This window comes from Nematostella vectensis, chromosome 4 (genome assembly GCF_932526225.1).
Source record: "Nematostella vectensis chromosome 4, jaNemVect1.1, whole genome shotgun sequence".
In the NCBI taxonomy this organism is placed as follows: Eukaryota; Metazoa; Cnidaria; class Anthozoa; order Actiniaria; family Edwardsiidae; genus Nematostella; species Nematostella vectensis.
The window spans coordinates 8,138,384-8,164,501 of NC_064037.1; the positions used below are offsets into that span (position 1 = coordinate 8,138,384).

Consider the following 26,118-nt stretch of genomic DNA (forward strand, 5'->3'; position numbering starts at 1 on the left):
TAATAACCACGCAAATCAAATAGTAGTCCAAATAACAATGGCACAATGGCACTCGTATACTTTGCCAAAGGATGACTAACCCACTTCCGGTGAAAACCGGAAATACGCCGAACTGTTTCGCGCCCATATTCCCCATAGTGCTTAGCGCGCCAACCATCCGCCATATTGCCTTACCACAGAGCGCAAAACATTGAAAGTGGGAACTGTTGGCTCTTATCTTTTTCCTTTTCAGTTTTATCTTTTGGTGTTTTACAGTTTGTGGAGCCACAGCGTATACCAACAGTGTAACGGGGAGAAAATAAACATTGGGCAAGTGGAAATGCCATATATGCTGTTCGAAACAAGAGGAACTGCTCACTAAAAACTCCATAACTGTTCCATCTGAGATCTTTTTGGAACGGAAGTCGAGTCTCTCCGTTGATTCAACAGGTCTAAACCAGCAGGATTGAGCGCTGAGCACTGGGCCAACTAATATGTCGTCTTGTGATGGGTTATGAGGCATTTTAGCTTGATTCCGCCATCAAAATGTCAGCTCGCAGTAAAAGGCACAGCTCTAATCGAGGCTCGACCGGTTCCGAGCTTGCGAGATCGACTCTCAAAGTTTATCTTTCCAATGGAGACTCGCGATCTGTGAAATGCGGAGAAGCTACAGATATCAAGGTTTGTGTAAATCAAAGATTTCTACCATTACTCCAATATTATATTGTGGGATTTCGACAAGTTTGACTTTAGCAGCCAACCAACAACTTGTGGCATTTCCTTTTCATTTCGTCCTGTGTCTGTTGTTGTTATCCGGCGTTTCCCATTAGATCTCGTCGAATCCCACGAATGACGGACACCTTTTGGTCTATTCATAAGGCGATGTTGTTGTTCTAAGTCGTGTGCTTTTTTTCTGTAGTGGAATGTCTTAGCGGTGTTGTTATCTTGACGGCGATCAGCGCTTGGACGAATATCTTAGCTCCTTTATACTTGACTTGTCTTCAGCAAAATGGAAATTAATCTTAAAGTAAAAATAATAATACGATATCGCTTGTTTATTTGAGTTTCCTTCGGTAGTTTTATCAACAATTTCCTAATTTGATTGTTTCAACTACTCAGTTGTACACTGCTGAGATTGAAAAATAAATAAGTATATACAACTACTAAAATAGTTTTAGTTAGCCTTTAATGATATTACATGAAGTATTCGCGCCTGCCAAACTACTAAAGCACTCACAAATAATCTAAATTGCGATACTTTTCAGGGATTTTCTTCTGTGTTAAATCGTAATTTGTAAAATAAGACTTAAGCAGAAATTTTCTGTCCTCCGTTTTCTTAAATTATGCCCATGCAATCAATGCAATAGGGTGCTTTTCCCAATCGATCTCAACTTCAATAATATTGGCTATCTGACCGAATATTAAGTGCACGCCTGAGTAATTATTATACTCGCATAATATTTTTGCAGTTCTGGGGTAGTTCTGGGTTACTTTGTGTTGTTGTTTGTCTCCTGTTTTGGGCTAATTCCTCTTTACACGCATGCTGATTCATTCGATAAAATCGTAAATGTTATAATTAAAAAAAAGAATTCCATTTTTTTTTGTTGGCTAATGTTTGATTCAAATACTATTAATTAAGCTCTCCATGTTTACAAAGAGAAATAATCATCGTTTCCTTTCACACAAAGTTTTCATAAGGTCCCTATTTAGAATGCAAGCACTCTGATTACAGTGATTTGACATATAGAGACTTAATTAGGTGCTATGCTGCAAGGTACAATTGTACACCTTTAAGTAGTTTTCAAAGGCAAAATAAAGTGTAAAAACGTACACGTTAAGTTAAAACAAAAAGTGAATGTGGTTTTTATTGTGGTCAGAATTTCTTGTGTCATTATAGGTTATAATAAAAACAACAACATTTCGAGTACCAGTTAAAATAGTAACACTGCCAGCAATAAACTGAATATATCTCATTTAGTTTTCATGTTATTGTCATTTTATTCACCACATAATTTGAGCCACAAGCCAACAACATAGAGAGGTAAGACAGCGGTTGAAATGGGAAGTGTGGTTGAAATAACCATTTGAAGAAAGATTCTAGAACTCTTATACAAAGTGAACAAGTCTACTCTGTCTTTGTGACTGGAAATTTATTTGAAAACATTGTCTCAGGGCTATCCCTGCCAAGATGGCTACATTAATTAGATGGCTAAACATAAATAATTACCTATAAACCTATATATTTAATCAGGAATTCTTTAGCCATAATCCAACCAGCAATTACCTCTTTTCAAGCTGACAAATAAATTAAATATGAATGGTGATAACAAAGGTGGTAAATTGAAATTTTGGATGGTTTCTTTATAGCTGAATTTGTTGTTGCGTGACTGCAGACAATTCAATTCCATTTCTTGTCTAGAAATGTAGTGTAGTCCATCAAACCACTGGGACAAAACAATTCCCTCGCTATCTGATGTCAATTGGTTTATGCGTGACAGTAAAAACATGAACGCCATTAATTGGTTTAGACAGTTGACTACACACTATTTCCAAACAAGACAAGTTTTTTTATTCACCAAATTGCACAACAAATTTCCTATAACAACCCTGCAAATTGACTTTGAAAACACTTTTGCGAAAATTTTCGTAATTATTGAACTACAATTATTTTCAAATAAAAATACTATCAGCTTTTTTGTAAATAATAATATAATGACAAACAAAATGATTTTCGTAGTATTATTTACTTGTTCCTGATTGCTTCCTTGTAGGGCATTATTCATTTGGTCATCGGTAGTCTTGGCGCAGACCCCATACTTATTGGGGACTACTATGGCATTATGCTTGAACATGTGAATACTGAAGAAGCTTTCTGGCTGAGCTGTAAATCCACCGTTTCTGAAGTGCGCAGCAAGCATGAGGCCCTATACCCTGCGGACCAGTGGAAGTATGTCTTTATTCTCTAGCCATTTTACCAACAAATATTTATAATCTTTGTTATATATTGCTCTAGTCTTGATGTAAGGTTAAATACATGTTTAAAGTTGATGCATAGCTAATTTCAAGTTACTTCTTTTCTCATTTTTACAAAAAAATAAGGTGAACCAACAACTAAAACAGGACCAATATATTGAAACAAAACCAACTGCTGTCACTTAGGGGCCGCTGAATGTTATTGTTCCTCAAGCCATTATTGATAGTTTCGTTGAACCTTCAATCTCTGTGATCAATTCTTCTATACCCATTAAATTTGGCTAGATTAAAGGTGGTGTTTTTTTTTTGTTGAAACATTAAACATTTGCTTACCCTACCCATAATACATTACTGTCATACCTTTAAACCCATACTAAACTTTTAGTAGTAAGCAAAACAACAATTTTGCCGTTGAGGCATCTTCCTGATGGAACCACAGGTTGACACATGTTGGGTGTTTTCAGATATCTCCTGAGAGTGCGTTATCTCCCATTAGACTACAGAGACCTCTACCAGAAAGATAAGGTCACATTCTTCTATCTTTACGATCAGGTGAGAGTTACGACACATACTCTAGTTCACCACAGGGACATACCTAGGATTTTCTGAGAGGGGGGGGGGCGCAGTCACAGGTATCATGGAAATGGAACTATTCTATAAGAAGAAATTACTCACTTTTTGGGGTCAGGGGGGTGCACCTGGCAAACCCCCTAGTTACTGTACGCCGTGCACCACCTGCCCAGTTAACCTGCAACTTTCAGCCTCGTCATAGAAACCACAAACTCTATATGCAACTATGTATTCTGATGGATTTGTGATTTCCAGGTGAAAAATGACTACCTACAGCACAAAAGTGAAGATGTTGAGGAGGAAAAATCATTTCGTTTGGGAGCTTTAGAAATGAGGTATGGGATTGTCTCAATATCTTCATTGGCAAGATGTGCAGCCCATAAAATATCATTGATATTATGGTTCATATGTCTTAGTCACAACCTTTTTTTAAACAGGAGATATTTTAAAGATATGCCTCAGATTGCATTGGATAAGAAGTCCAACTTTGAGTACATAGAGTAAGTATCTGTCTAATTGAATTAATGCCTCATAGTTCTTCTACCCCTGCCTGTCTGTCCATTTATCTGTCTGCTTTTCCATCTGTTGTTCTGTCTGTCTGTTTGCCCATTTGTCCGTCTATCTACCTTCTGCCGGTCCATCTATAATATTTAATCAACACAAGGTTGAAAAATATCTTGTACGCCTCTGTGAAACAGAGTAGTTGCGCAGACGAACATCATTCCTTCGTCAAAGCAAAAGACCTACTGAAAGCTAACGCTCGAAAAATCAGTGCAACTACTCTGTTTCACAGAGGTATACAACATAATTTTTCAATCCTATGTTGATGTATAGCTTACACCTTATACATAGTCCACACCACACCTATGAAGGCCTCCTTTTTTTTCAGCTTGTTTGTAGACTTTCTAGTTATACCATATGGCTATCTGTCTGCTTGTCCATATGTCTGTCTGTCTTTTTTTATCTGTCAATTCATCTGTTAAGTCTTTTTTGTCTGTCTGTTAACATTCAGTTTAGTTGATTTCTCATATATTAATTTTTTTCTTTAGAAAAGAAGTTGGTCTTACCAAATTCATTCCAAAAACAATTCTGGAAAATATAAAGGTACTTATCCATGTGCATTTTGGTTTTAGTCTGCTAAGGAGCTACCAACTATTATTAATTGTAATTACTGGTGCTTTGTTCTAACTGTTTTGTCTTGTTGGAAATTTAGTCCAAGGTTCTGAGGAAGACAATTCATGGATACTTCCGACAGTACTCCACACTGACAGAGGAAGAGTGCTGTTGCAAATTCTTTGAACTTTTGTCTACAGTCTATCGTTACGACTTAGAGACATTCAAGTGCTCCCTTGGGGTAAGCAAGGACGTTAAAGATTTTTTTAACCATCTTTCTAGGACAAGGTATTAATATGCTAGGACGAGGTAAAGACATGCTAGGACAAGGTATTGACACGCTAGGACCAGGTGTAGACACGCTAGGAACAGGTATAGACATGCTAGGACCAGGTATAGACATGCTAGGACCAGGTATAGACACGCTAGGACCAGGTATAGACATGCTAGGACCAGGTATAAACATGCAAGGTCCAGGTATGACATGCTAGGACCAGGTATAGACATGCTAGGACCAGGTATAGACATGCAAGGACCAGGTAAAGACATGCTAGGACCAGGTATAGACATGCTAGGACCAGGTATAGACACGCTAGGACCAGGTATAGACATGCTAGGAACAGGTATAGACACACAACTACAACATCATACTACTGTACCACCAAATGTCTCTCAAAATAAGCATTTTTTGACTCAAGAACTCAACTCCTTTCTCTGTCTTTATTGTGCTTTAAGAATTAGAGAATTAGAGATCAGAGCAGTCAAGACTGCAGGGTTTGGAATGATGATAACAACAACAACAATATTAACAATAATAATGATAATGGTTTAATATCAGAATACACTATTGATTATATGTACAGAGTAACATATCTGACAACTAATATGAATATAATAATGCACTATGCTTTAACCTATTTACAAACAGGCATTTATAAGAAAAAAGGGAGATTTGTGCACTACACTGCTTTGGCCTATAACCAGAATGATGAATGATCTCAGGTGTTTGTTGAATTTGTTTCCAGACTGGCTGGTCGATAGCGGTGGATATCGTCATCGGCCCAAAAGATGGAATCAGTTACAGAGCTGAACAAGGATCCATTGTGAGTAACCTCGATAAATAGATGATCTTATACCTCACCCATAATGATTGCCACTTGATGTTTAATTGATACATATTTTTTTAATATCTTGGCAGATCACTCACATGGCCGACTTCAACCAAATCCAGTCAATATCAGTGACACGCATACCCCTCATGCCAACCCCTGTACAGACAGATAAACAAAAGGCAACTGTCAGTTTAAAAGTCTCTGGTGCTTCAGAGGTAAGATGCTATGATTTTTATCCACCTAGACTTATGAATGCCCTATGTGAACCTGTATTGCACCTCCCCTCATGCCCCACCCTGCATGCTGACTCCACCCATCTGTACCCATCACCCTTATGCACCTGTATTGCACCTCCCCTCATGCTCCACCCTGCATACTGACTCCAACCATCTGTACCCATCGCCCTTATGCACCTGTATTGCACCTCCCCTCATGCCCTTCCCTGCATGCTGACTCCACCCATCTGTACCCATCACCCTTATGCACCTGTATTGCACCTCCCCTCATGCTCCACCCTGCATACTGACTCCACCCATCTGTACCCATCCCCCTTATGCACCTGTATTGCACCTCCCCTCATGCCCTACCCTGCATGCTGACTCCACCCTTCTGTACCCATCCCCCTTATGCGCCTGTATTGCACCTCCCCTCATGCCTCACCCTGCATGCTGACTCCACCCATCTGTACCCATCCCCCTTATGCGCCTGTATTGCACCTCCCCTCATGCCCCACCCTGCATGCTGACTCCACCCATCTGTACCCATCCCCCTTATGCGCCTGTATTGCACCTCCCCTCATGCCTCACCCTGCATGCTGACTCCACCCATCTGTACCCATCCCCCTTATGCACCTGTATTGCACCTCCCCTCATGCCCCACCCTGCATGCTGACTCCACCCATCTGTACCCATCACCCTTATGCACCTGTATTGCACCTCCCCTCATGCCTCACCCTGCATGCTGACTCCACCCATCTGTACCCATCACCCTTATGCACCTGTATTGCACCTCCCCTCATGCCTCACCCTGCATGCTGACTCCACCCATCTGTACTCATCGCCCTTATGCACCTGTATTGCACCTCCCCTCATGCCCCAGCCTGCATGCGGACTCCACCCATCTGTACCCATCACCCCTGTGCACCTTTATTTTACCTCCCCTCATAAACCAATATGTACCCCTATGCATCTGTACTGACATCTGTATAACTTGTGCCCTTTATGTATTCTACAGCCTCTAGTATTCACAACCTCATCCATCGCTAAAGCCGAGGAGATGGCCGAGTTAATTGATAACTATTGTATGATGCATGGTGGCAGTCAGCATTCCCTGGTCTTTAAAAGGCTAGGTAAACATTCATGAATTTCACATTTTCTTAGGTTTTCACCAAAAGCAGGGCACTTACCTCTTATTACCTATATTTATATCTTTAAAAAAACTTAATCCAAATAGAAAGAGGATTCTTTAAATTTGAGTGTCAATGGTCGCTGCTCACTAGAATTGCTTAAATTTCTAAAACAATCCGTCTTAATTTTCTGCAAGCATTTTGCGAGAATGCTTCTAAAAACACAGTATACCTTCCTTAAGTTTTTCTTAAGATTGTTTTTAATGAAGATTACTTAGATTTCCCTGGCATAAAAAATGGTTCAACATGATATTGCACTTGAGAACAGTCATCTTTATGTAGTAAATTTAGATGTAAATTTACTGAAATTTGTGTTAAATTTAAGGTGCTTACACTTACTGTTATTTGCAGATGCTGACAGAACTCTCCCCTCTATTCCAATTGAAGACAAGATTGGGTAGGAGTGATCTTTTTATATTTTTTCTGTGATTTTGAACTGCATTATGTCTTCCATTAGTCAGTATCATGTAAGCTTTTATATTGGAAGGCATTTTAATGGTTTAAGATCATGTCACTTAATAACAATTAAGTTCCTTATTTACTTATATATAATTATATATATGTTCACCTTTTTATAATATGTATGTTCCTTGATTTTCAAGGTCTTTTCCCTCAAAAAAGGTACCTTTTGTTATGCTATGTGGATATTTATTTGTGAATCAAAGTCACCACATTTTTATTGGTTCCAAAACATAAAAGGGCAAATAATGAACTTTCTATGTTTGTATTGATATTCAAAATTTAACATAATTTTTATTTTTGTCTTTAAAGTTCCATATATATAATGCACACCTTGAAAACATAATTATAGGAATTACAGAAATTACATTTCAAATAGTTTGAGTTCAAAATTCAGAGTGGACTCAGAAGATGTGAGTATGAATCTTAAGAAAATAAAGAGAATGTTATTAATTTTAAAGTATAATTTGTTTTTTAAACATCAACCAAATCACTTCTTATTGAAAGAAATTGGATGCCTAGAGTAATTGGTCCATCATGAATTAAATCCATAATGGACATGGCAATAACTCCTTTTTTTATTATTACTGCAATGGAGTAAATAACTATTCCAGAAAATTGTTTGATGAAGAAATTACCTTAAAAAGGTTATGCTTTTATAAGGACAACAAAAGTATTTAGATCTAACTAATTATTTTTGACTTGTTTGTTATCATCATACTGGATTTATTTTCAAAACAACTTTTGCTTTTCTCTGAGTCAAGAGTATATTTCTTTATGTATATTGGCATATATGATATTCTCGAACCATAACTTTGCTATCAGCTCATAGATAGGATTACAGTTTTACCATAAACCCTTCAATCCTTCGCAGCTGTAAAAAATACACCTTCTAATGTATAATCCTAATCAGGCCCTTTTAATTGGAGTGGGTTTAAATTTCATTACATCACTTTGATTCCAATCACTTGTGTCTCTTAAGTACTTAATCTGTTTTCAGAAGGAAATGAATAACTTCGATTTGAGCTCCCCTTGAAAATCTTTGTAGTTTGCTTCTGGTTTTATTTGCTGGAAAAGAAGAAAAAAAACACAAGCATCTTTACATTAAGAAGATTTGAATTATTTAGAATGAAAAGTCTCTGTTGTGTTGGTGGAAAATCTCAAAAGTATAGGTAAGCTTCATGGTGTATTGTTTGATTTGCCAAAAAAACATTTGGAGATAGTTTTTAGTTTTTAGTACCTTTTTTATAATTTAGAAGATGGAAAAAAAATCTAGGGATATTTTACAGATGTTCTTTATTAAAAAGTCTTCAAATTTGATGATATTGAAGTATATAATTACTGCTATATATTCGTAGATATCCGAGCCATCCTGTCTCTTGCCTGAATGAGAGCTTAATAGAAATTGCCATATTTTATTACAGGCCATATAAAATCATTTAAGCCCAGTTTCTTTTTCATTTCACAAGGAGGTTTTACTTGCATTTGGTATCCACGAACAGTTTAGTTTAAAACATATTATACAAATAATATTTAAAGTTAACTGATGATATATGTCAAAAAAAGGAGAAGAAAGATGTTATGTTGTTGTCTTTTTTGTCACGTTTTGTTATGTTACATTCTCTTGTTATTTTCATGGTCAGTTGACAAGTAAAAACTTGGTATGATTCTCTATAAAAACTTGCTATTGTATCTCACAGCTCAACTGCTCCGCGACCAGGAACACCCCAAAGCACCACGAAACAGAACAACTTATCGTCCAACAACCTGCTGGATAAAAGAGGGTCAAGGACATCAATCGGTAGCTTGGGAAATCGTAGAATTACAGGTATGTGGTGAAGGGCAAGAACACCCATCTGCAGCTTGGGAAATCATAGAATTACAGGCAGCCATAGGTTACTTGGGAAATTATAGAATTACAGGATTCATAGTTTACTTGAGAAATAGTAGAATTACAGGTATGTGGTGAAGGGCAAGAACACCCATCTGCAGCTTGGGGAATCGTAGAATTAAAGGCAGCCATTGGTTACTTGGGAAATTATAGAATTACAGGCATTCATAGTTTACTTGAGAAATAGTAGAATTACAGGATTCATAGGTTACTTGAGAAATAGTAGAATTACAGGATTCATAGGTTTCTTGGGAAATTATAGAATTACAGGATTCATAGGTTTCTTGGGAAATTATAGAATTACAGGCATTCATACAGAAGGTTACTTAGGAAATTGTAGAATTATTACAGTCATGCAACAGTTAGTTTGTTACATACAGCAGTATTTGATGAATGATTTTTTGCTGAATTAATAAATATTTTTATTCTTATTCAGAGTTTGATGATTATGCTGAGATAGTTGATGATGGTGATTATGCTGAAGCCATGGCAGGTATGTTAATTGATGGATTTTATAGATGATTTGTATCATGCAGCAGTTTTATATGTTCTTGATAAGAATGTGTTATTGTGTATTCTGCAAACTAGATTAGTCCACACCTCACAGTAATTAGATAGCACAAATGTAATCCATTTTAATTACTTGAAAAATTACTTTAACCTCACAGAATGTTACAGGAGATTGGCACATATTGCTTTATAAAAGTGTTTCAAAATCATTCAGCATATGCTCTTGAAATTACTCCACTCTAAAACTGTGCTATGTTAGTGCTGGAAAAAATAAAATGTTAAATGCAAGTAACCTGACATTTTTTTATATTTTAAAATCCCTTATTTAAATGTCAGATTTCTGTTTACAGCAATTCCTGTTGACAGTATATGGTATAAACGAGGTAAACTTATTTCTAAATCCTAACTCATAAATTTCAATATTTTTTGGTAAATCTCTATATACATCCTATTTAACATTCTTAACTTTCTAAATCATTTAAAATGGTTGTCTAAATGTCACTGTTTTTCTTTCAAAGTCATTCTTTTAAATTGCATTGCACACCTAGCTCAGAAAACAAGCCCACATAATGTTTGTTCAGAACTTTGTCATTTAGTGTAACTGCATGGTTGGCCTACAAATATACAGTATACTGCATAATCGTTTTTTTTTCCACTAAGACCAATCTATGTACCCTATTTTTTTTATTTTAAAATGTTGTTCATATTATTATTATATATAAGCTATAAATTTCAAAATATTGTCACCATGAACTGTTTGAGAAACCAATTAAAAAACCTTTCAGTATTGTTGTGGTACACCTATTTGTTATTTTGAATTTAAACTTGTCATTTGATGGAGATGTTATTCCAAAAGTATAAAAGAAAATCTCACCATAGCTTCAATTTCTGTGTTATAACCTTTGCTGCAATTATAGATCTTAATCCTAATCCACGTTTAGTTAAAATTAACTGGTAAAAAAATTTTCCATCATAAACCATTAAATGAGATTAAATATTGGGTTCTTGACATCTCCTGACAATAATTGTTTGGGTGGATTTTCAGCAAAAGACTATGAGATTCCACGAAACAAGATCAATCTTGGGCCAATAATCGGCCAGGGACAATTTGGAGATGTCCACAAAGGAACTTTTAAAAGTTTGGTGAGTGGTGCTCTTCCTGCCAAGGTCATAATGATGTTGGTGTATAGTGACAGCATATACTGTAGATGGTTTACCTGATAACAGCTGTGTTAAACCCCCACATGTAACACCGCTTTAGCCAAAATGTTCAAGTACCCCCCTCCCTCCCCTGTCGCCTTCCTTTTCTCATAAAGAGTATAAAATATATAGCATCACACATTTCCAAAGTACAAAAAGTATTTCTATTGCATTGTTTCAATGTAAAGAAGTCACTCAAATAAGATGGTTGTAGCATAAAGACAAGCTAGTGCCTATAGACACACGTTTATATCATCTTATACTTTTGTAAGATCCAAATACCTAGTGCCAAAAAAGGTGAATAATCCGTTTTTTGAAATAAGCCACCCCACTCTTTGAGGCAAATAAAAATCAACAGCCCAAAGGGGCTTTCTAAAGCTTATATTGTAGCTGGTGTTGTGACAAGGGTCTTGTTGCCTAAAACTATTGGTTACATTTTATATTCAGGACAACCCAAACATGCCAGTAGCGATCAAGACATGCAAAAACCCAGATACACGGGAGAAGTTCCTTGAGGAAGCCTGTAAGTACATAATTCAGCCATGTTGATCATATTGCCCTTGTTTGCTTGAAACCCTTTTTAATTATGGCTACATATGCTGCTTAGTACATTGTACTGGAGGCTGATATAATACATTAATTATAACAAAAGTACATGCTTTATAAAGGCTGTTTTCACCAGAAAGATCGTAAAATTTGTTGTCACTGAAGCCAGGCTTGCACATTAATAACAGTAGCACTATGAATCTGTGTTCAAATCCACGTTTCCTATCCAAAAGCCAACCAAAATCTGGCAAGAAATAGAAACTAAAAAAAGAATCAATCCTTGTTTTTTTTTTCAAACAGACATAATGAAGCAATTCGACCATCCTCATATCATCAAGCTAATAGGTGTTTGCATGGAAGATAACTTCTTCATAGTCATGGAGTTAGCAGCATTTGGCGAGGTGAGTTGGGAGTGAAACCAGACATGTTTATTGGCGGGGTAAGTTGGGAGTGAAACCAGACCTGTTGATTGGCTAGGTGAGTTGGGAGTGAAACCTGATATGTTGATTGGCTAGGTGAGTTGGAAGTGAAACCAGACATGTTGATTGGCGAAGTGAGTTGGGAGTGGAACCAGGCATGTTGATTGGCGAGATGAGTTGGAAGTGAAACCAGACATGTTGATTGGTGAGGTGAGTTGGAAGTGAAACCAGATATGTTGATTGGCAAGGTGAGTTGGAAGTGAAACCAGACATGTTGATTGGTGAGGTGAGTTGGAAATGAAACCAGTCATGTTGATGACTGGCGATTGCAGGTGGACTGGTAGTGCAGATCTGGATGATATTGAATAATCTTGTCTAGTTAGCTGTTTGTTGGGTATTATGATACCAAAACAAATTATTCAAAACATAACTATGTGATTTGGGCTCTTCTACGTACATCTCTTAATTTGATTTGTGATGTTTCTTGTCTTTTTGCTTCATATCGCTGTGTTTGTGCTGATGTGTTTTGTTGTTCATGTCGCAGATGAGGACCTATTTACAGAAGCATCGCGGCTTGATCAATCATGAGATGTTGCTGGACTACATCTTCCAGCTGAGTACGGCCATGTCCTATCTTGAGAGTAAAAACTTTGTACACAGGTAAAGACCGATGCCACGCCCTTACCTCCTTTTCTTTGTTTTCAAGTGACGTCACAGGCGAACTCATTTAAATATTTAAATATTTTCAATATTTAAAAATATGCAAGCATGAAGTGGTGGTCAAACACAGTTATCAAATAGGCGACTTGCCAACAACAGATCACGTGACTTTTTGGGTGGCAAACTTGCATGCGCACCGGATTTTGGCGGCAAAATAACATCAACAACAAAGCAACTTATTCAGCGCTTAGGTAAACCAGACAGTTTCTGTGTCGTGGCGATTTTAGATAGTGTGATCGAGCAAAAGATTCCACAAAAAGACGCCGAGAGACGTGGCTGAAGAACCTTTCACTGAAATTGCAATGGTTGCTGCAGAATTCTAAAAATCGATAGATTAGATATTAGTTGTCTTTCCTTTGCATTTGCAAAGCTTATTCAGAGCGAATCACAACGTTGGCTTACACGACGGCAGCCATTTTGATTTGTTTGAATGCCACTTCGTAAACCGGAAGTTAAAGCGCGTGGCAAAGTCACATGATTTAAAACAAAGCCTAAAACGTGTTTATTCCTTTACAAACATGCCACGTGTGTCTGCAGGGATATCGCGGCCAGGAATGTATTGGTATGTTCGCATAAGTGTGTCAAGCTCGCAGATTTTGGGCTGTCGCGTTGGGTCGAGGAGCAGGCGTATTATAAAGGTGGGTGTGTGCTCAGTAGTTTAGGCAACCTGCAACTTCCTAACACTGTGGGAAATAATGCGAAGCTTATCAGCATCATTTACCAACTCTGTAATACCCTCTTGTGCATTAGCTTTTAAAGACATTATAGAGAATTCCATTTTAGCTTATAATAACCATAACTTGTTGAGCCAGACGTATTAGCGTATTCTTGTCTTTTCTATTAGCTTCCAAAGACAAGCTTTCCAGTAAGATGATGACCCTTTGTTAACTCTTGTAAATTATGATAAAAATAATTTGTTTAAATTATTTTTTGAATGATGACTCCTTTGTTAACTCTTGTAAATTATAATAAAAATATTTTTTTTTCTATTAGCTTCCAAAGGCAAGCTCCCCATTAAATGGATGGCTCCTGAGTCCATCAACTTTCGTCGATTTACTTCCGCAAGTGACGCCTGGATGTTCGGTAGGTGCAAAGACTTTGTAGCATCTTGTAAAGAAACTAATGTGAAATTGTGATATAAATTATCAGCTTCACATGCGACCTTTTAGCGCTCTGTCCCACGTAATGAGTGTGTGAGTTATAGTGTGTAAGCACTGTGAACGATGATGGTACCAAAACCCCAATAAAAGGTTACTGAATTGCTATGAACCCGGGACTTCAGGCCTAACGCCCTTATCCGATAAGACATGAGACTGAGTCCCCAAGCTTGCTTAAAGAAGGCCAATCACTCCGTCATCTTACGCTCGCGCACAATACCAAATCACGCAAGGCATCCATTTCCATCCATTCCATTTTTAAGTCAGTAAATGAGATATTTTCAATCAAACATTATTGATAGATGGTTGGTTATCTTAAAGTTTTCTTGCAAGTAAACCGATGCATTTTTAGATGCATTTTTAGACAATAATAATTGAGTTATTCATCGACATGTCCTAATTGTAGGAGACGAGCAATCTTATGTCATAATTATAGATAGTGGCGTTTATACACCATGAAATAATCCCAAGCTGGTCTGATATAACGTTACCACTAGGTGTGTGTATTCCTATCTGATATAACGTTACCACTAGGTGTGTGTACCCCTATCTGATCTGATATAACGTTACCACTAGGTGTGTGTACCCCTATCTGATCTGATATAACGTTACCACTAGGTGTGTGTACCCCTATCTGATCTGATATAACGTTACCACTAGGTGTGTGTACCCCTATCTGACCTGATATAACGTTACCACTAGGTGTGTGTACCCCTATCTGATATAACGTTACCACTAGGTGTGTGTATCCCTATCTGATATAACGTTACCACTAGGTGTGTGTACCCCTATCTGATATAACGTTACCACTAGGTGTGTGTATCCCTATCTGATATAACGTTACCACTAGGTGTGTGTACCCCTATCTGATCTGATATAACGTTACCACTAGGTGTGTGTACCCCTATCTGATATAACGTTACCACTAGGTGTGTGTACCCCTATCTGATCTGATATAACGTTACCACTAGGTGTGGGTACCCCTATCTGATCTGATATAACGTTACCACTTGGTGTGTGTCCCCCTATCTGATCTGATATAACGTTACCACTAGGTGTGTGTACCCCTATCTGATCTGATATAACGTTACCACTAGGTGTGGGTACCCCTATCTGACCTGATCTAACGTTACCACTAGGTGTGGGTACCCCTAGCTGACCTGATCTAACGTTACCACTAGGTGTGTGTACCCCTATCTGATCTGATATAACGTTACCACTAGGTGTGTGTACCCCTATCTGATCTGATATAACGTTACCACTAGGTGTGTGCACCCCTTTCTGATATAACGTTACCACTAGGTGTGTGTACCCCTATCTGATCTAACGTTACCACTAGGTGTGTGTACCCCTTTCTGATCTGATATAACGTTACCACTAGGTGTGTGTACCCCTATCTGATCTAACGTTACCACTAGGTGTGTGTACCCCTATCTGATCTGATGTAACGTTACCACTAGGTGTGTGTACCCTATCTGATCTAACGTTACCACTAGGTGTGTGTACCCCTATCTGATCTAACGTTACCACTATGTGTGTGTACCCCTATCTGATCTGATCTAACGTTACCACTAGGTGTGTGTACCCATATCTGATCTGATGTAACGTTACCACTAGGTGTGTGTACCCTATCTGATCTAACGTTACCACTAGGTGTGTGTACCCCTATCTGGTATAACGTTACCACTAGGTGTGTGTACCCCTATCTGATCTGATGTAACGTTACCACTAGGTGTGTGTACCCTATCTGATCTAACGTTACCACTAGGTGTGTGTACCCCTATCTGATCTGATATAACGTTACCAATAGGTGTGTGTACCCCTATCTGATCTGATGTAACGTTACCACTAGGTGTGTGTACCCCTATCTGATCTGATATAACGTTACCAATAGGTGTGTGTACCCCTATCTGATCTGATGTAACGTTACCACTAGGTGTGGGTACCCTATCTGATCTAACGTTACCACTAGGTGTGTGTACCCCTATCTGACCTGATCTAACGTTACCACTAGGTGTGTGTACCCCTATCTGATCTAACGTTACCACTAGGTGTGTGTACCCCTATCTGATATAACGTTACCACTAGGTGTGTGTACCCTATCTGATCTAACGTTACCACTAGGTGTGTGTACCCCTATCTGATATAACGTTACCACTAGGTGTGTGTACCCTATCTGATCTAACGTTACCACTAGGTGTGTGTACCCCTATCTGACCTGATCTAACGTTACCACTAGGTGTGTGTCCCCCTATCTGATCTGATATAACGTTACCAATAGGTGTGTATACCCCTACCTGATATAACGTTACCACAAGGTGTGTACATCCCTATCTGATCTGATATAACGTTACCAATAGGTGTGTGTACCCCTATCTGATCTGATATAACGTTACCACTAGGTGTGTGTACCCCTACCTGATATAACGTTACCACAAGGTGTGTACATCCCTATCTGATTTGATATAACGTTACCAATAGGTGTGTGTACCCCTATCTGATCTGATATAACGTTACCACAAGGTGTGTACATCCCTATCTGATTTGATATAACGTTACCAATAGGTGTGTGTACCCCTATCTGATCTGATATAACGTTACCACTAGGTGTGTGTACCCCTATCTGATCTAACGTTACCACTAGGTGTGTGTACCCCTATCTGATCTGATATAACGTTACCACTAGGTGTGTGTACCCCTATCTGGTATAACGTTACCACTAGGTGTGTGTATCCCTATCTGATCTAACGTTACCACTAGGTGTGTGTACCCTATCTGATCTAACGTTACCACTAAGTGTGTGTACCCCTATCTGATCTGATATAACGTTACCACTAAGTGTGTGCACCCCTTTCTGATCTGATATAACGTTACCACTAGGTGTGTGCACCCCTATCTGACCTGATATAACGTTGCCACTAGGTGTGTGCACCCCTATCTGGTATAACGTTACCACTAGGTGTGTGTACCCCTATCTGACCTGATCTAACGTTACCACTAAGTGTGTGTACCCCTATCTGATCTGATATAACGTTACCAATAGGTGTGTGTACCCCTATCTGATCTGATATAACGTTACCACTAGGTGTGTGTACCCCTATCTGATCTGATATAACGTTACCACAAGGTGTGTGCACCCCTATCTGATCTAACGTTACCACTAGGTGTGTGTACCCCTATCTGATCTAACGTTACCACTAGGTGTGTGTATCCCTATCTGATCTAACGTTACCACTAAGTGTGTGTATCCCTATCTGACCTGATCTAACGTTACCACTAAGTGTGTGTACCCCTATCTGATCTGGTATAACGTTACCACTAGGTGTGTGTACCCCTATCTGGTATAACGTTACCACTAGGTGTGTGTACCCCTATCTGATCTGATATAACGTTACCACTAGGTGTGTGTACCCCTATCTGATCTAACGTTACCACTAGGTGTGTGTCCCCCTATCTGATCTGATCTAACGTTACCACTAGGTGTGTGCATCCCTATCTGATCTAACGTTACCACTAGGTGTGTGTCCCCCTATCTGATCTAACGTTACCACTAGGTGTGTGTACCCCTATCTGATCTGATATAACGTTACCACTAGGTGTGTGTACCCTATCTGATCTAACGTTACCACTAGGTGTGTGCATCCCTATCTGACCTGATCTAATGTTACCACTAGGTGTGGGTACCCCTATCTGATCTGATGTAACGTTACCACTAGGTGTGTGTACCCCTATCTGATCTAACGTTACCACTAGGTGTGGGTACCCCTATCTGATCTGATATAACGTTACCACTAGGTGTGTGTACCCCTATCTGATCTAACGTTACCACTAGGTGTGTGTCCCCCTATCTGATCTGATCTAACGTTACCACTAGGTGTGTGCATCCCTATCTGATCTAACGTTACCACTAGGTGTGTGTCCCCCTATCTGATCTAACGTTACCACTAGGTGTGTGTACCCCTATCTGATCTGATATAACGTTACCACTAGGTGTGGGTACCCTATCTGATCTAACGTTACCACTAGGTGTGTGCATCCCTATCTGACCTGATCTAACGTTACCACTAGGTGTGGGTACCCCTATCTGATCTGATGTAACGTTACCACTAGGTGTGTGTACCCTATCTGATCTAACGTTACCACTAGGTGTGTGTACCCCTATCTGATCTGATCTAACGTTACCACTAGGTGTGTACATCCCTATCTGACCTGATCTAACGTTACCACTAGGTGTGGGTACCCCTAGCTGACCTGATATAACGTTACCACTAGGTGTGTGTACCCCTATCTGATCTAACGTTACCACTAGGTGTGTGTACCCCTATCTGATCTGATATAACGTTACCACTAGGTGTGTGTACCCCTATCTGATCTGATATAACGTTACCACAAGGTGTGTGTACCCCTATCTGATCTGATATAACGTTACCACAAGGTGTGTGTACCCCTATCTGATCTGATATAACGTTACCACTAGGTGTGTGTACCCCTATCTGATCTGATATAACGTTACCACTAGGTGTGTGTACCCCTACCTGATATAACGTTACCACTAGGTGTGTGTACCCCTATCTGATCTAACGTTACCACTAGGTGTGTGTACCCCTATCTGATCTGATCTAACGTTACCACTAGGTGTGTGTACCCCTATCTGATCTGATATAACGTTACCACTAGGTGTGTGTACCCCTATCTGATATAACGTTACCACTAAGTGTATGTACCCCTATCTGATATAACGTTACCACTAGGTGTGTGTCCCCCTATCTGATATAACGTTACCACTAGGTGTGTGTACCCCTATCTGATCTAACGTTACCACTAGGTGTGTGTACCCCTATCTGATCTGATCTAACGTTACCACTAGGTGTGGGTACCCCTATCTGGTATAACGTTACCACTAGGTGTGTGCACCCCTATCTGATCTGATATAACGTTACCACTAGGTGTGGGTACCCCTATCTGGTATAACGTTACCACTAGGTGTGTGCACCCATATTTTGATCTGATATAACGTTACCACTAGGTGTGGGTACCCCTATCTGATCTAACGTTACCACTAGGTGTGTGTACCCCTATCTGATCTAACGTTACCACTAGGTGTGTGCATCCCTATCTGATTTGATCTAACGTTACCACTAGGTGTGGGTACCCCTATCTGACCTGATATAACGTTGCCACTAGGTGTGTGTACCCCTAGCTGACCTGATCTAACGTTACCACTAGGTGTGTGCATCTGGGAGATCCTGATGTACGGTATCAAGCCCTTCCAGGGTGTCAAGAACAATGACGTTATCGGCAAGATCGAGCAGGGTGAACGTCTTGCGCTCCCACCCAACTGCCCGCCCGCCCTGTATCACCTGATGACGGAGTGCTGGTCATACGAGCCGAGTAAAAGACCCTCTTTCCAGTACATCAAAACACGTTTAAGGTAAAAAAAAAACACAGTAAACTACTTTCCTTCCAGTACATCAAAACACGCGTTTGAGGTAGAAAAACACAGTAAACAACCTTCCTTCCAGTACATCAAAACACGTTTGAGGTAGAACACAGTAACCTTTTTTCCTTACAATACATTTAAGTGCCCCTAGCATCAAGGTCCAGTAACTTGGTTTTAATATTTACTTATCCTGAGAGCCAGTAAAACCCCACGAAAACCCGTCGTATGGCAATAAAACTTGGTATGGTTTGTTTTCAAGTCCTAAACTACTGATATATTGGTATAAACCCGGAAATCAAGGGTTTGATGCTACGGATACTTTAAACATACGCTAGAGCGAAATGATTGAATTTTGATAGAGCTCTCGAATTGACCTTCACGTTACCCTGGGTACCAGAGGCTCCAAGCTTCGCTTCAAAAGGCCGCGAAGTCTTTAAAGTGAAGCTTGGAGCCTCTTGTACCCTGGGTCCCTTCGCGTGCAAGGCCTCGATGAAAATGGTCTCGCTCGATGGCGTACATCGGGTGTGATTCGTTCTCTAACCACATAATCTCATAAGTCACTTTCGATGCTTGCATCTTCTCGATATGGGGACATCTGCCTGACAAATGTACTGCCGCTTATCGAAGCAGACGTTCTTCCAAGCAGAAGACGTTCAAATAAATACGCGATCTACGTCACCACAGGGTAACCATGATGGTGGCCATAACTTTTTTCGCAGACAAAGTATATCACATTAAAGCCTGATATTCTTCCGCTTGATATCCTCCCTCTTGATAGATAGGCCTAGCTTAAAATATATATAGCTTAAAGGAATTGTTTTTTGCTCGTTTGTTTGTTTAGTGTATTCTGACCCACCCTGTGACTCTTTACCGTAGCGTCATTGTCCAGGAAGAGCGTTTCCAGTCAGAGGAGAGGCTGCGCAGAGAGTCCAGACGGATAAACTCCATGTCTGTCGGTAGGTCATCAAATAGCCATTTTCGAACTGGATCAGATTTGTTCCCCATCATAGAATCTCTGGCAGCCGCCAGTTTGCCATCTTTTCGAGTACCGAGTGCGAGAAAACATCCATTTCCATCGGCTGATTTGGAAATTGTTGTGATATTGGCGAATGAATTCGGTAAATAAAGCAAACGATTTTAAATTTTACGTGGTTGCTTTAGGCTTCTCATAATTTATCTTCCAATTTTGGTTGAAAACAATAACAAAAGTGTGGCTGATAATGGCTCTTTAAAAATGCTATGGGCCAACAGGTATGCTGTGTGGATCCTGTGGGATGCTTTGGTCTGTTGTGTATATGATAAGTGATAAGTGAAATAACCAAAACAGAGTTGCAAAATACACCAATGTTATTATTTGTCTAGTATTTGTCATATTGTCGACCCCTGAGTTCTCACATGTGGAGGCCAAAGGTATTTGCTTATTAAAATGAAAATCCTATTTGTTCAGATTTGTAACGCTTTGAGGCTGCGTTCCCTTCAATGGATTAAGCTGTAACTGTTACTCATTGAACTGTTATTTGTCAGGTTCAGCAGATGGTATCGCCCCTCCAAAGGTAAAGCATTAACTTGTCACTTTTTTTTTGGCAATTTGTCGTTGTTGAACCTCGGTATTGCGATACTAGATATAGTGATCATCTCACCATGATGATCACGATTTTCTGCAAATTTTGATTTAACCATTTTCCCTGAATGACGATGCAATATTCATGTCCCTTTTCATATAATTATATCGAGATTTCACTGTACTACATTTTCCCTTGATTTCGGCTATCATATGGCGTAAAAATCTGATTTGTTCCCGTGTGGTTATTGACTGTTGGTGTTTGTCCTGTAGCCGTTGCGGCCTGGGATCTCCCCACTCGTCACGCCCATATCAATCGGTGCCTCCACGCATGACAGCAGCCTCGGGCTGACCAGTCCTAGAGGTAAACAACACGATAGATAGTTTGTGTTGTAGTCATCAGTGTGTCCTAGATACCGACCTTAACCCTGACCCTAACCATATTGATGGCTACATGAAGTGATTACCGATAGATAGTTTGTGTTGTAGTCATCAATATAGTGTGTCCTAGATACCGACCTTAAAGTCCGTGAATCCTACTTGAATGTTTAGAACTCCCAACATTTTGAAAAATATAACTTACCCAGCATTTTTTGATATCGTAGAAATATAATCGGGTCGATTTTATGATAGGATGGATTGAATTTCAGCGTGATTCTAACGGATTTAATTCACATAAATTGGGGTTTACGTAGCCTACAAAACCACGCGTCACGAAAATCGGATCGACTGGCTTTAACCCTATGGCTACATGAAGTACTAACTGATAGATATTTTCATCGAAGCCCTCATTACCCGTTTAATTACAGTAAGGGTCATTTTCGTGATTGCTGAACGACCTTTTTTATTTACCGTAAAACATGATTGCTACCATCGCCATGATTGGTTAGCCTGCGTGCATCCGGTTTCAAAATTCTTACTGCGCGACGCGCGCTACCGTGACCACCTTGAAATTTTGTGAAGAAAGCCAATGAGAATCCGAGAAATGCGCTGTTTGACATGCACGTCATTAGCCAACAGTTTGGCGAAGAAATACTTTTCTGCGTATCACAGCACGACGAAAACCTCTTAGTTAAAAATGTTGGTGTCATTAAAATGGCGTGTTGGCTCTTTTTCTAATAACCTGTTAATCTCGTTTGTCAGGATCATCAGGCTCGCCCCATTCTCCCATTTCCCCGTCCAGTCACACCCTGCCTCGCTCTCATCGATCCTTCCACGAGTCAAGTGGTATCCAGGCCCTCGCGGGTGGCTACCCCATCAGGCACTCGGTCAGCGGTAGTCATACTTTGCCGCGTAGTTACAAGCCGCTCAGCCCTCTCTCCAGCCCAACGCATGCGCAGTCCTTACCTGTAAGTATTCTGATAAGAAACTAAGATACCCAGGCTGCCTTGCCCCAACGATCTCCCAAAAACCTTCGCCCCTAGGAGTTCCCCGGGGGACTTTGCGATCATTTTCCCCGAAGAACTCCAAAGGTGCCTTGAGGTCGTTATACTGTAGAAGCTCCCAGGGTGCCATGCGGTCGCGTTCCCCTGAAAAACTTCAGGGGTGCCTTGCGGTCGTTTTACTAGAAAACCTCCCAGGGCGCCTTGCGGTCGTTTTACTAGAGTAGTTCCCAGGATTCCTTGCTGCCATATTCCCCTGATGTGGAGGTGGATTACGGAGCGTGCTGTGTCATGAGCGAGGCTTTCCTTTGGGTTCAAAGCGAGTTTTTGCCGCTTGGTATGATGGGAGGGGTTCAATGGAGCTCGTGTTTCGTGGCGTCTCTGTGCAAGGTGATGTGGAACCGATTCTAGCTTGAGTAACCGATGCCGTCTGGATAGCGTTAGGAATGGAAAATAACAAAAACGATTTGCGATTGGCGATCGCAATTTCAGATACTTGGTTATGAGTAGTGCAGTTTTAGAATAGTAGCTAAATGTACAACGATAAAGTATTTAACCGGGATTTCTAAGTAATGTACCTGAGGATTCCCTAGGTCACACGTGCTAGCTCAACAGCGAGTAGTATAGCGAAAGCTAAAGCTGAAATCCGCTTAAGCGCTTCTCTATAACGTAATTTTAGTGGACATCTGACGCTGTGACAGCCTGTCATGTGTGCTGTCACGGTGCTGTGTGACGTTCTGCTGCCGACGTTGTGTGACCTATCACTTACTAATGGCTTAATGAAACGATATGTTTCACTGTCTTTATCTGCGACGTTTCACTTCTACTCGTTTACCGGGTTTGTTTTGTCACGTTACGTTTTACTCCAGCTGTCCGCGGTGTTTTGTAACGTCACTGCGATCTCATACCGCGGCCGTTGTGTAACCCTATGTTCCCGTCTCAGACAACGCAAGACTTGGCTCGAATGGAGCAGGAAGAACGGGAACAGCTGGAGAAATTCGAGCGGGAGGAAATGAAAAAGCGCTTGGATCAGCAGCGCATGGAATCGGCAGCAGACTCTATCTGGCTGGAGGAGGAAGAAAAAAATATCGACCTACCGCGCTCACCTGTGGTACGCCATCTGCACAGTAGACATGCGTCGTTCGTTCCTTACCCATTCTTGGGATACGCTAAGGCATGATGCTGAGGCATGATTCTAACGGGGTGGCCGACTCTACCCTCACCCTCTACCCTCATCCAAACAGCTCAAATGGCACGCACCGAAATTATGATAAGCACTTAGTCTGTAGTTACCGTAGATCTTATGTCGATTTGTCTTGTTCCAGCTGTCGCCCAAGACCGTGCCCATCCTGCCCTCCCCTGACGAGGGCGTATCATCCATTGTGGAGTCGTACAATCCTCGAGGTTCCGCTTCCATCGTGCAGCAAGGAAACCTCTCCAAAGAATGTACGTTATCTTGTCACATTGGGAATTCGGGTCCTATGTGGTGTGCCTGTACTCAATAACACTCTCCGTTAACCTTTTCTGTTTTCGGACTGATCATTGCTCGACAAATAATGAACTTTTATGACTTTCACTGGTTTTGACCTATTCGTTTGTCTAACGATGTATGTGAACTCCCCTTAGACCACGGAACGGAAAGCAAGCCAGCGGGTCCTCAGGCGGCGAAGATTGCCGAGAGCACCGAGGGCAACGGCGAACAGGCACATCCTGTCGAGACGCTGCCCGAAAATACGTCCTCCTCGCCCCAGGACGACCGTTCGAACGATCAAGTCTTCTTGAACACGACGAGCGTAGTACAGACTGTTATCGACCTGAACACAGGCCTGCCATTCGCACGCCCAGAAGACTACCCGCAGTTTGTCAAGGTATTTGTTGATTTGCTCAATTAATTGTGAGAGAATATCTCTGTCGAATAACAAGAGGAAAAGGTTAGGAAATGGACGACACGAGAATACTGATGTGTGTTAGCTCATCTTTTGTCTCATTTAAACAGACACTCATCATCCCCGTGTTAAACTATGTTTTTTTTATCTTTTTGTAGAGCATCGGCCTAGCACTGAGAGGACTTCTCTCGGAGGTCGATGGAGAAATACAAGATCTTCCTCAAAGTTCGCATAAAGAGGTCAGTAATCAGAGCCCAATTTTTGCTGACTTGCCCGAGCTTAAACAAAAAAAATAAGAACATCACCTGGGTAAGTTGGGTGTTTCCCCCTTCCTCTTTTTAAGGTTACTTTGGCCTTTAAAAAGTGCTGGTCACTCCAAAACTCCAAATCTCGCGGATATATGCATACAATGCGCACATTGAATCCACTTTTTTCGGCTGCACGTAAACTCAAATAACTATGGGTGACTGAATATCTTGAAAGTGCCCATTACCTGATTACCGCATATTGTTTTCTTCAAATTACGTTTTTTTTCCGTTGCAGATTGAAATGGCGCATAAAGTTTTGTCAGCAGACATGGCAGAGCTGATCAATTCGATGAAACTGGCACAAAAGTACAGCACCACCACGTTGGACCAAGAGTATCGACGTGGAATGCTGTCGGCTGGGCATGTTCTAGCCGTTGACGCTAAGCATCTGTTTGATGTTGTGGATACAGCTCGGCGGAAGACAAGTAGCCCGTCCCCGTCTCCCCCTGCACAAGACCCTAAAACAAATGGTACACAGCATGAGTAAACAACTCAATACGCTTGAAAACGGATTGGGCCTGACCTATGCGCCTGCAGTGTAGGACTATCTGGGGTGGATGTGAGACTGGATCAAGCCTTTGGCTTTTGAGATGACATTGTTCCATTGAACGTGACAAGCAAACGGCTGGGTGCTGCTGTGTACAAAGAAGCGACTCAAATGAGCGGCTGCCTTCTTCAAAACAATTCCTACACCGCTAAACCTTGTTTTGCTACATATGGACCAACCATATGATATTTGATGGAGAGGCAAAAGTTTTTGTGGCTTGTTGGGTTGCTCGATATTGTCACTTCTGGTCATGCAAAGCTTGCTTGCTGGATTTTTTATCCAGAGATTTTGGCTTTCCGAATTTCTTTATCTGCCAATCAGATATCAAATGGTTGATCCCTTATCTAATTACTGGGAGCCAGGACCTTGTGGAATGTGTTGTTTTCTATTTCTCCATAATCTTTTGTTAAGAATACCTGCTAACATTGTCTATGATTTCTATGACAGCTTGGATTTGGTAACCAAGTATTGGACTGTTTTTAGATAGTTGTTCATAAATGTTGCTATAATAAAACAAAAAACAATGACAGCAAAGTTGTACGTGGTGGAATCTGTGAAGTCGTTTTAGTGCAAGCTATGCTATGGAGGTGGCCACCTTGGTGGCTATTATAGTGCCCACTTCTAGTCAAAAGAACTGTTGTCTAAAAAAATCATCCCTCTTTTATGCCCTCCTATACGAACATTATTTGTGCAATCTCTTTGGTTTATTCAAGTACTAATAAAAGACCACAAATTTCTAGTTCATTATGATGCTATGTTAAATCCAAACCGATTGCAGAATAAGATTAATCGAAGGTCAAACTTTGGAAAAAAAGTGACCGTAGTACAAAAACAAAATGTGAGAGCCTACTAAAATAGCTGTAATAAGTTAATTAGGTTTCAAGGATCACATCTACAATATTCTGTAGTGGAGATACATGGCCACCATTTACCAGCTACC

The 26,118-nt window shown here is 40.3% G+C and overlaps 1 protein-coding gene across 3 annotated transcripts; it reads left to right on the plus strand.

The window, feature by feature from the left end:
- The first annotated feature begins 142 nt into the window (after positions 1-142).
- LOC116603351 (focal adhesion kinase 1) lies at positions 143-25,707 on the plus strand. Of its 3 annotated transcripts, XM_032364424.2 has the most exons (30): positions 143-660; positions 2,751-2,926; positions 3,417-3,504; positions 3,778-3,857; positions 3,960-4,022; positions 4,572-4,626; positions 4,736-4,876; positions 5,661-5,738; positions 5,834-5,962; positions 6,981-7,095; positions 7,504-7,549; positions 9,312-9,439; positions 9,939-9,995; positions 10,363-10,395; positions 11,058-11,155; positions 11,660-11,735; positions 12,059-12,159; positions 12,722-12,837; positions 13,435-13,535; positions 13,891-13,980; positions 19,281-19,485; positions 20,371-20,450; positions 21,019-21,047; positions 21,329-21,419; positions 22,199-22,404; positions 23,381-23,548; positions 23,763-23,883; positions 24,064-24,305; positions 24,482-24,562; positions 24,867-25,707. In XM_032364424.2, the coding sequence occupies exons 1-30, from the start codon at positions 526-528 to the stop codon at positions 25,116-25,118; spliced, it is 3,381 nt and encodes a 1,126-aa protein (XP_032220315.1). In that variant the 5' UTR covers positions 143-525; the 3' UTR covers positions 25,119-25,707. The 3 variants fall into 3 exon arrangements, with proteins under 3 accessions (XP_032220315.1, XP_032220317.1, XP_032220316.1); XM_032364426.2 differs by lacking the exon at positions 23,381-23,548; XM_032364425.2 differs by lacking the exon at positions 10,363-10,395 and having other exon boundaries at positions 144-660.
- The last annotated feature ends 411 nt before the right edge of the window (positions 25,708-26,118 follow it).

Coding starts and splice junctions, on each gene's coding strand:
- LOC116603351 (XM_032364424.2), top strand. CDS start 526: ATGTCAGCTCGCAGTAAAAGGCACAGCTCTAATCGAGGCTCGACCGGT. Junction 7,096..7,503: donor CCTGGTCTTTAAAAGGCTAG/GTAAACATTCAT, acceptor TGTTATTTGCAG/ATGCTGACAGAACTCTCCCC. Junction 13,536..13,890: donor GGAGCAGGCGTATTATAAAG/GTGGGTGTGTGC, acceptor TTTTTCTATTAG/CTTCCAAAGGCAAGCTCCCC.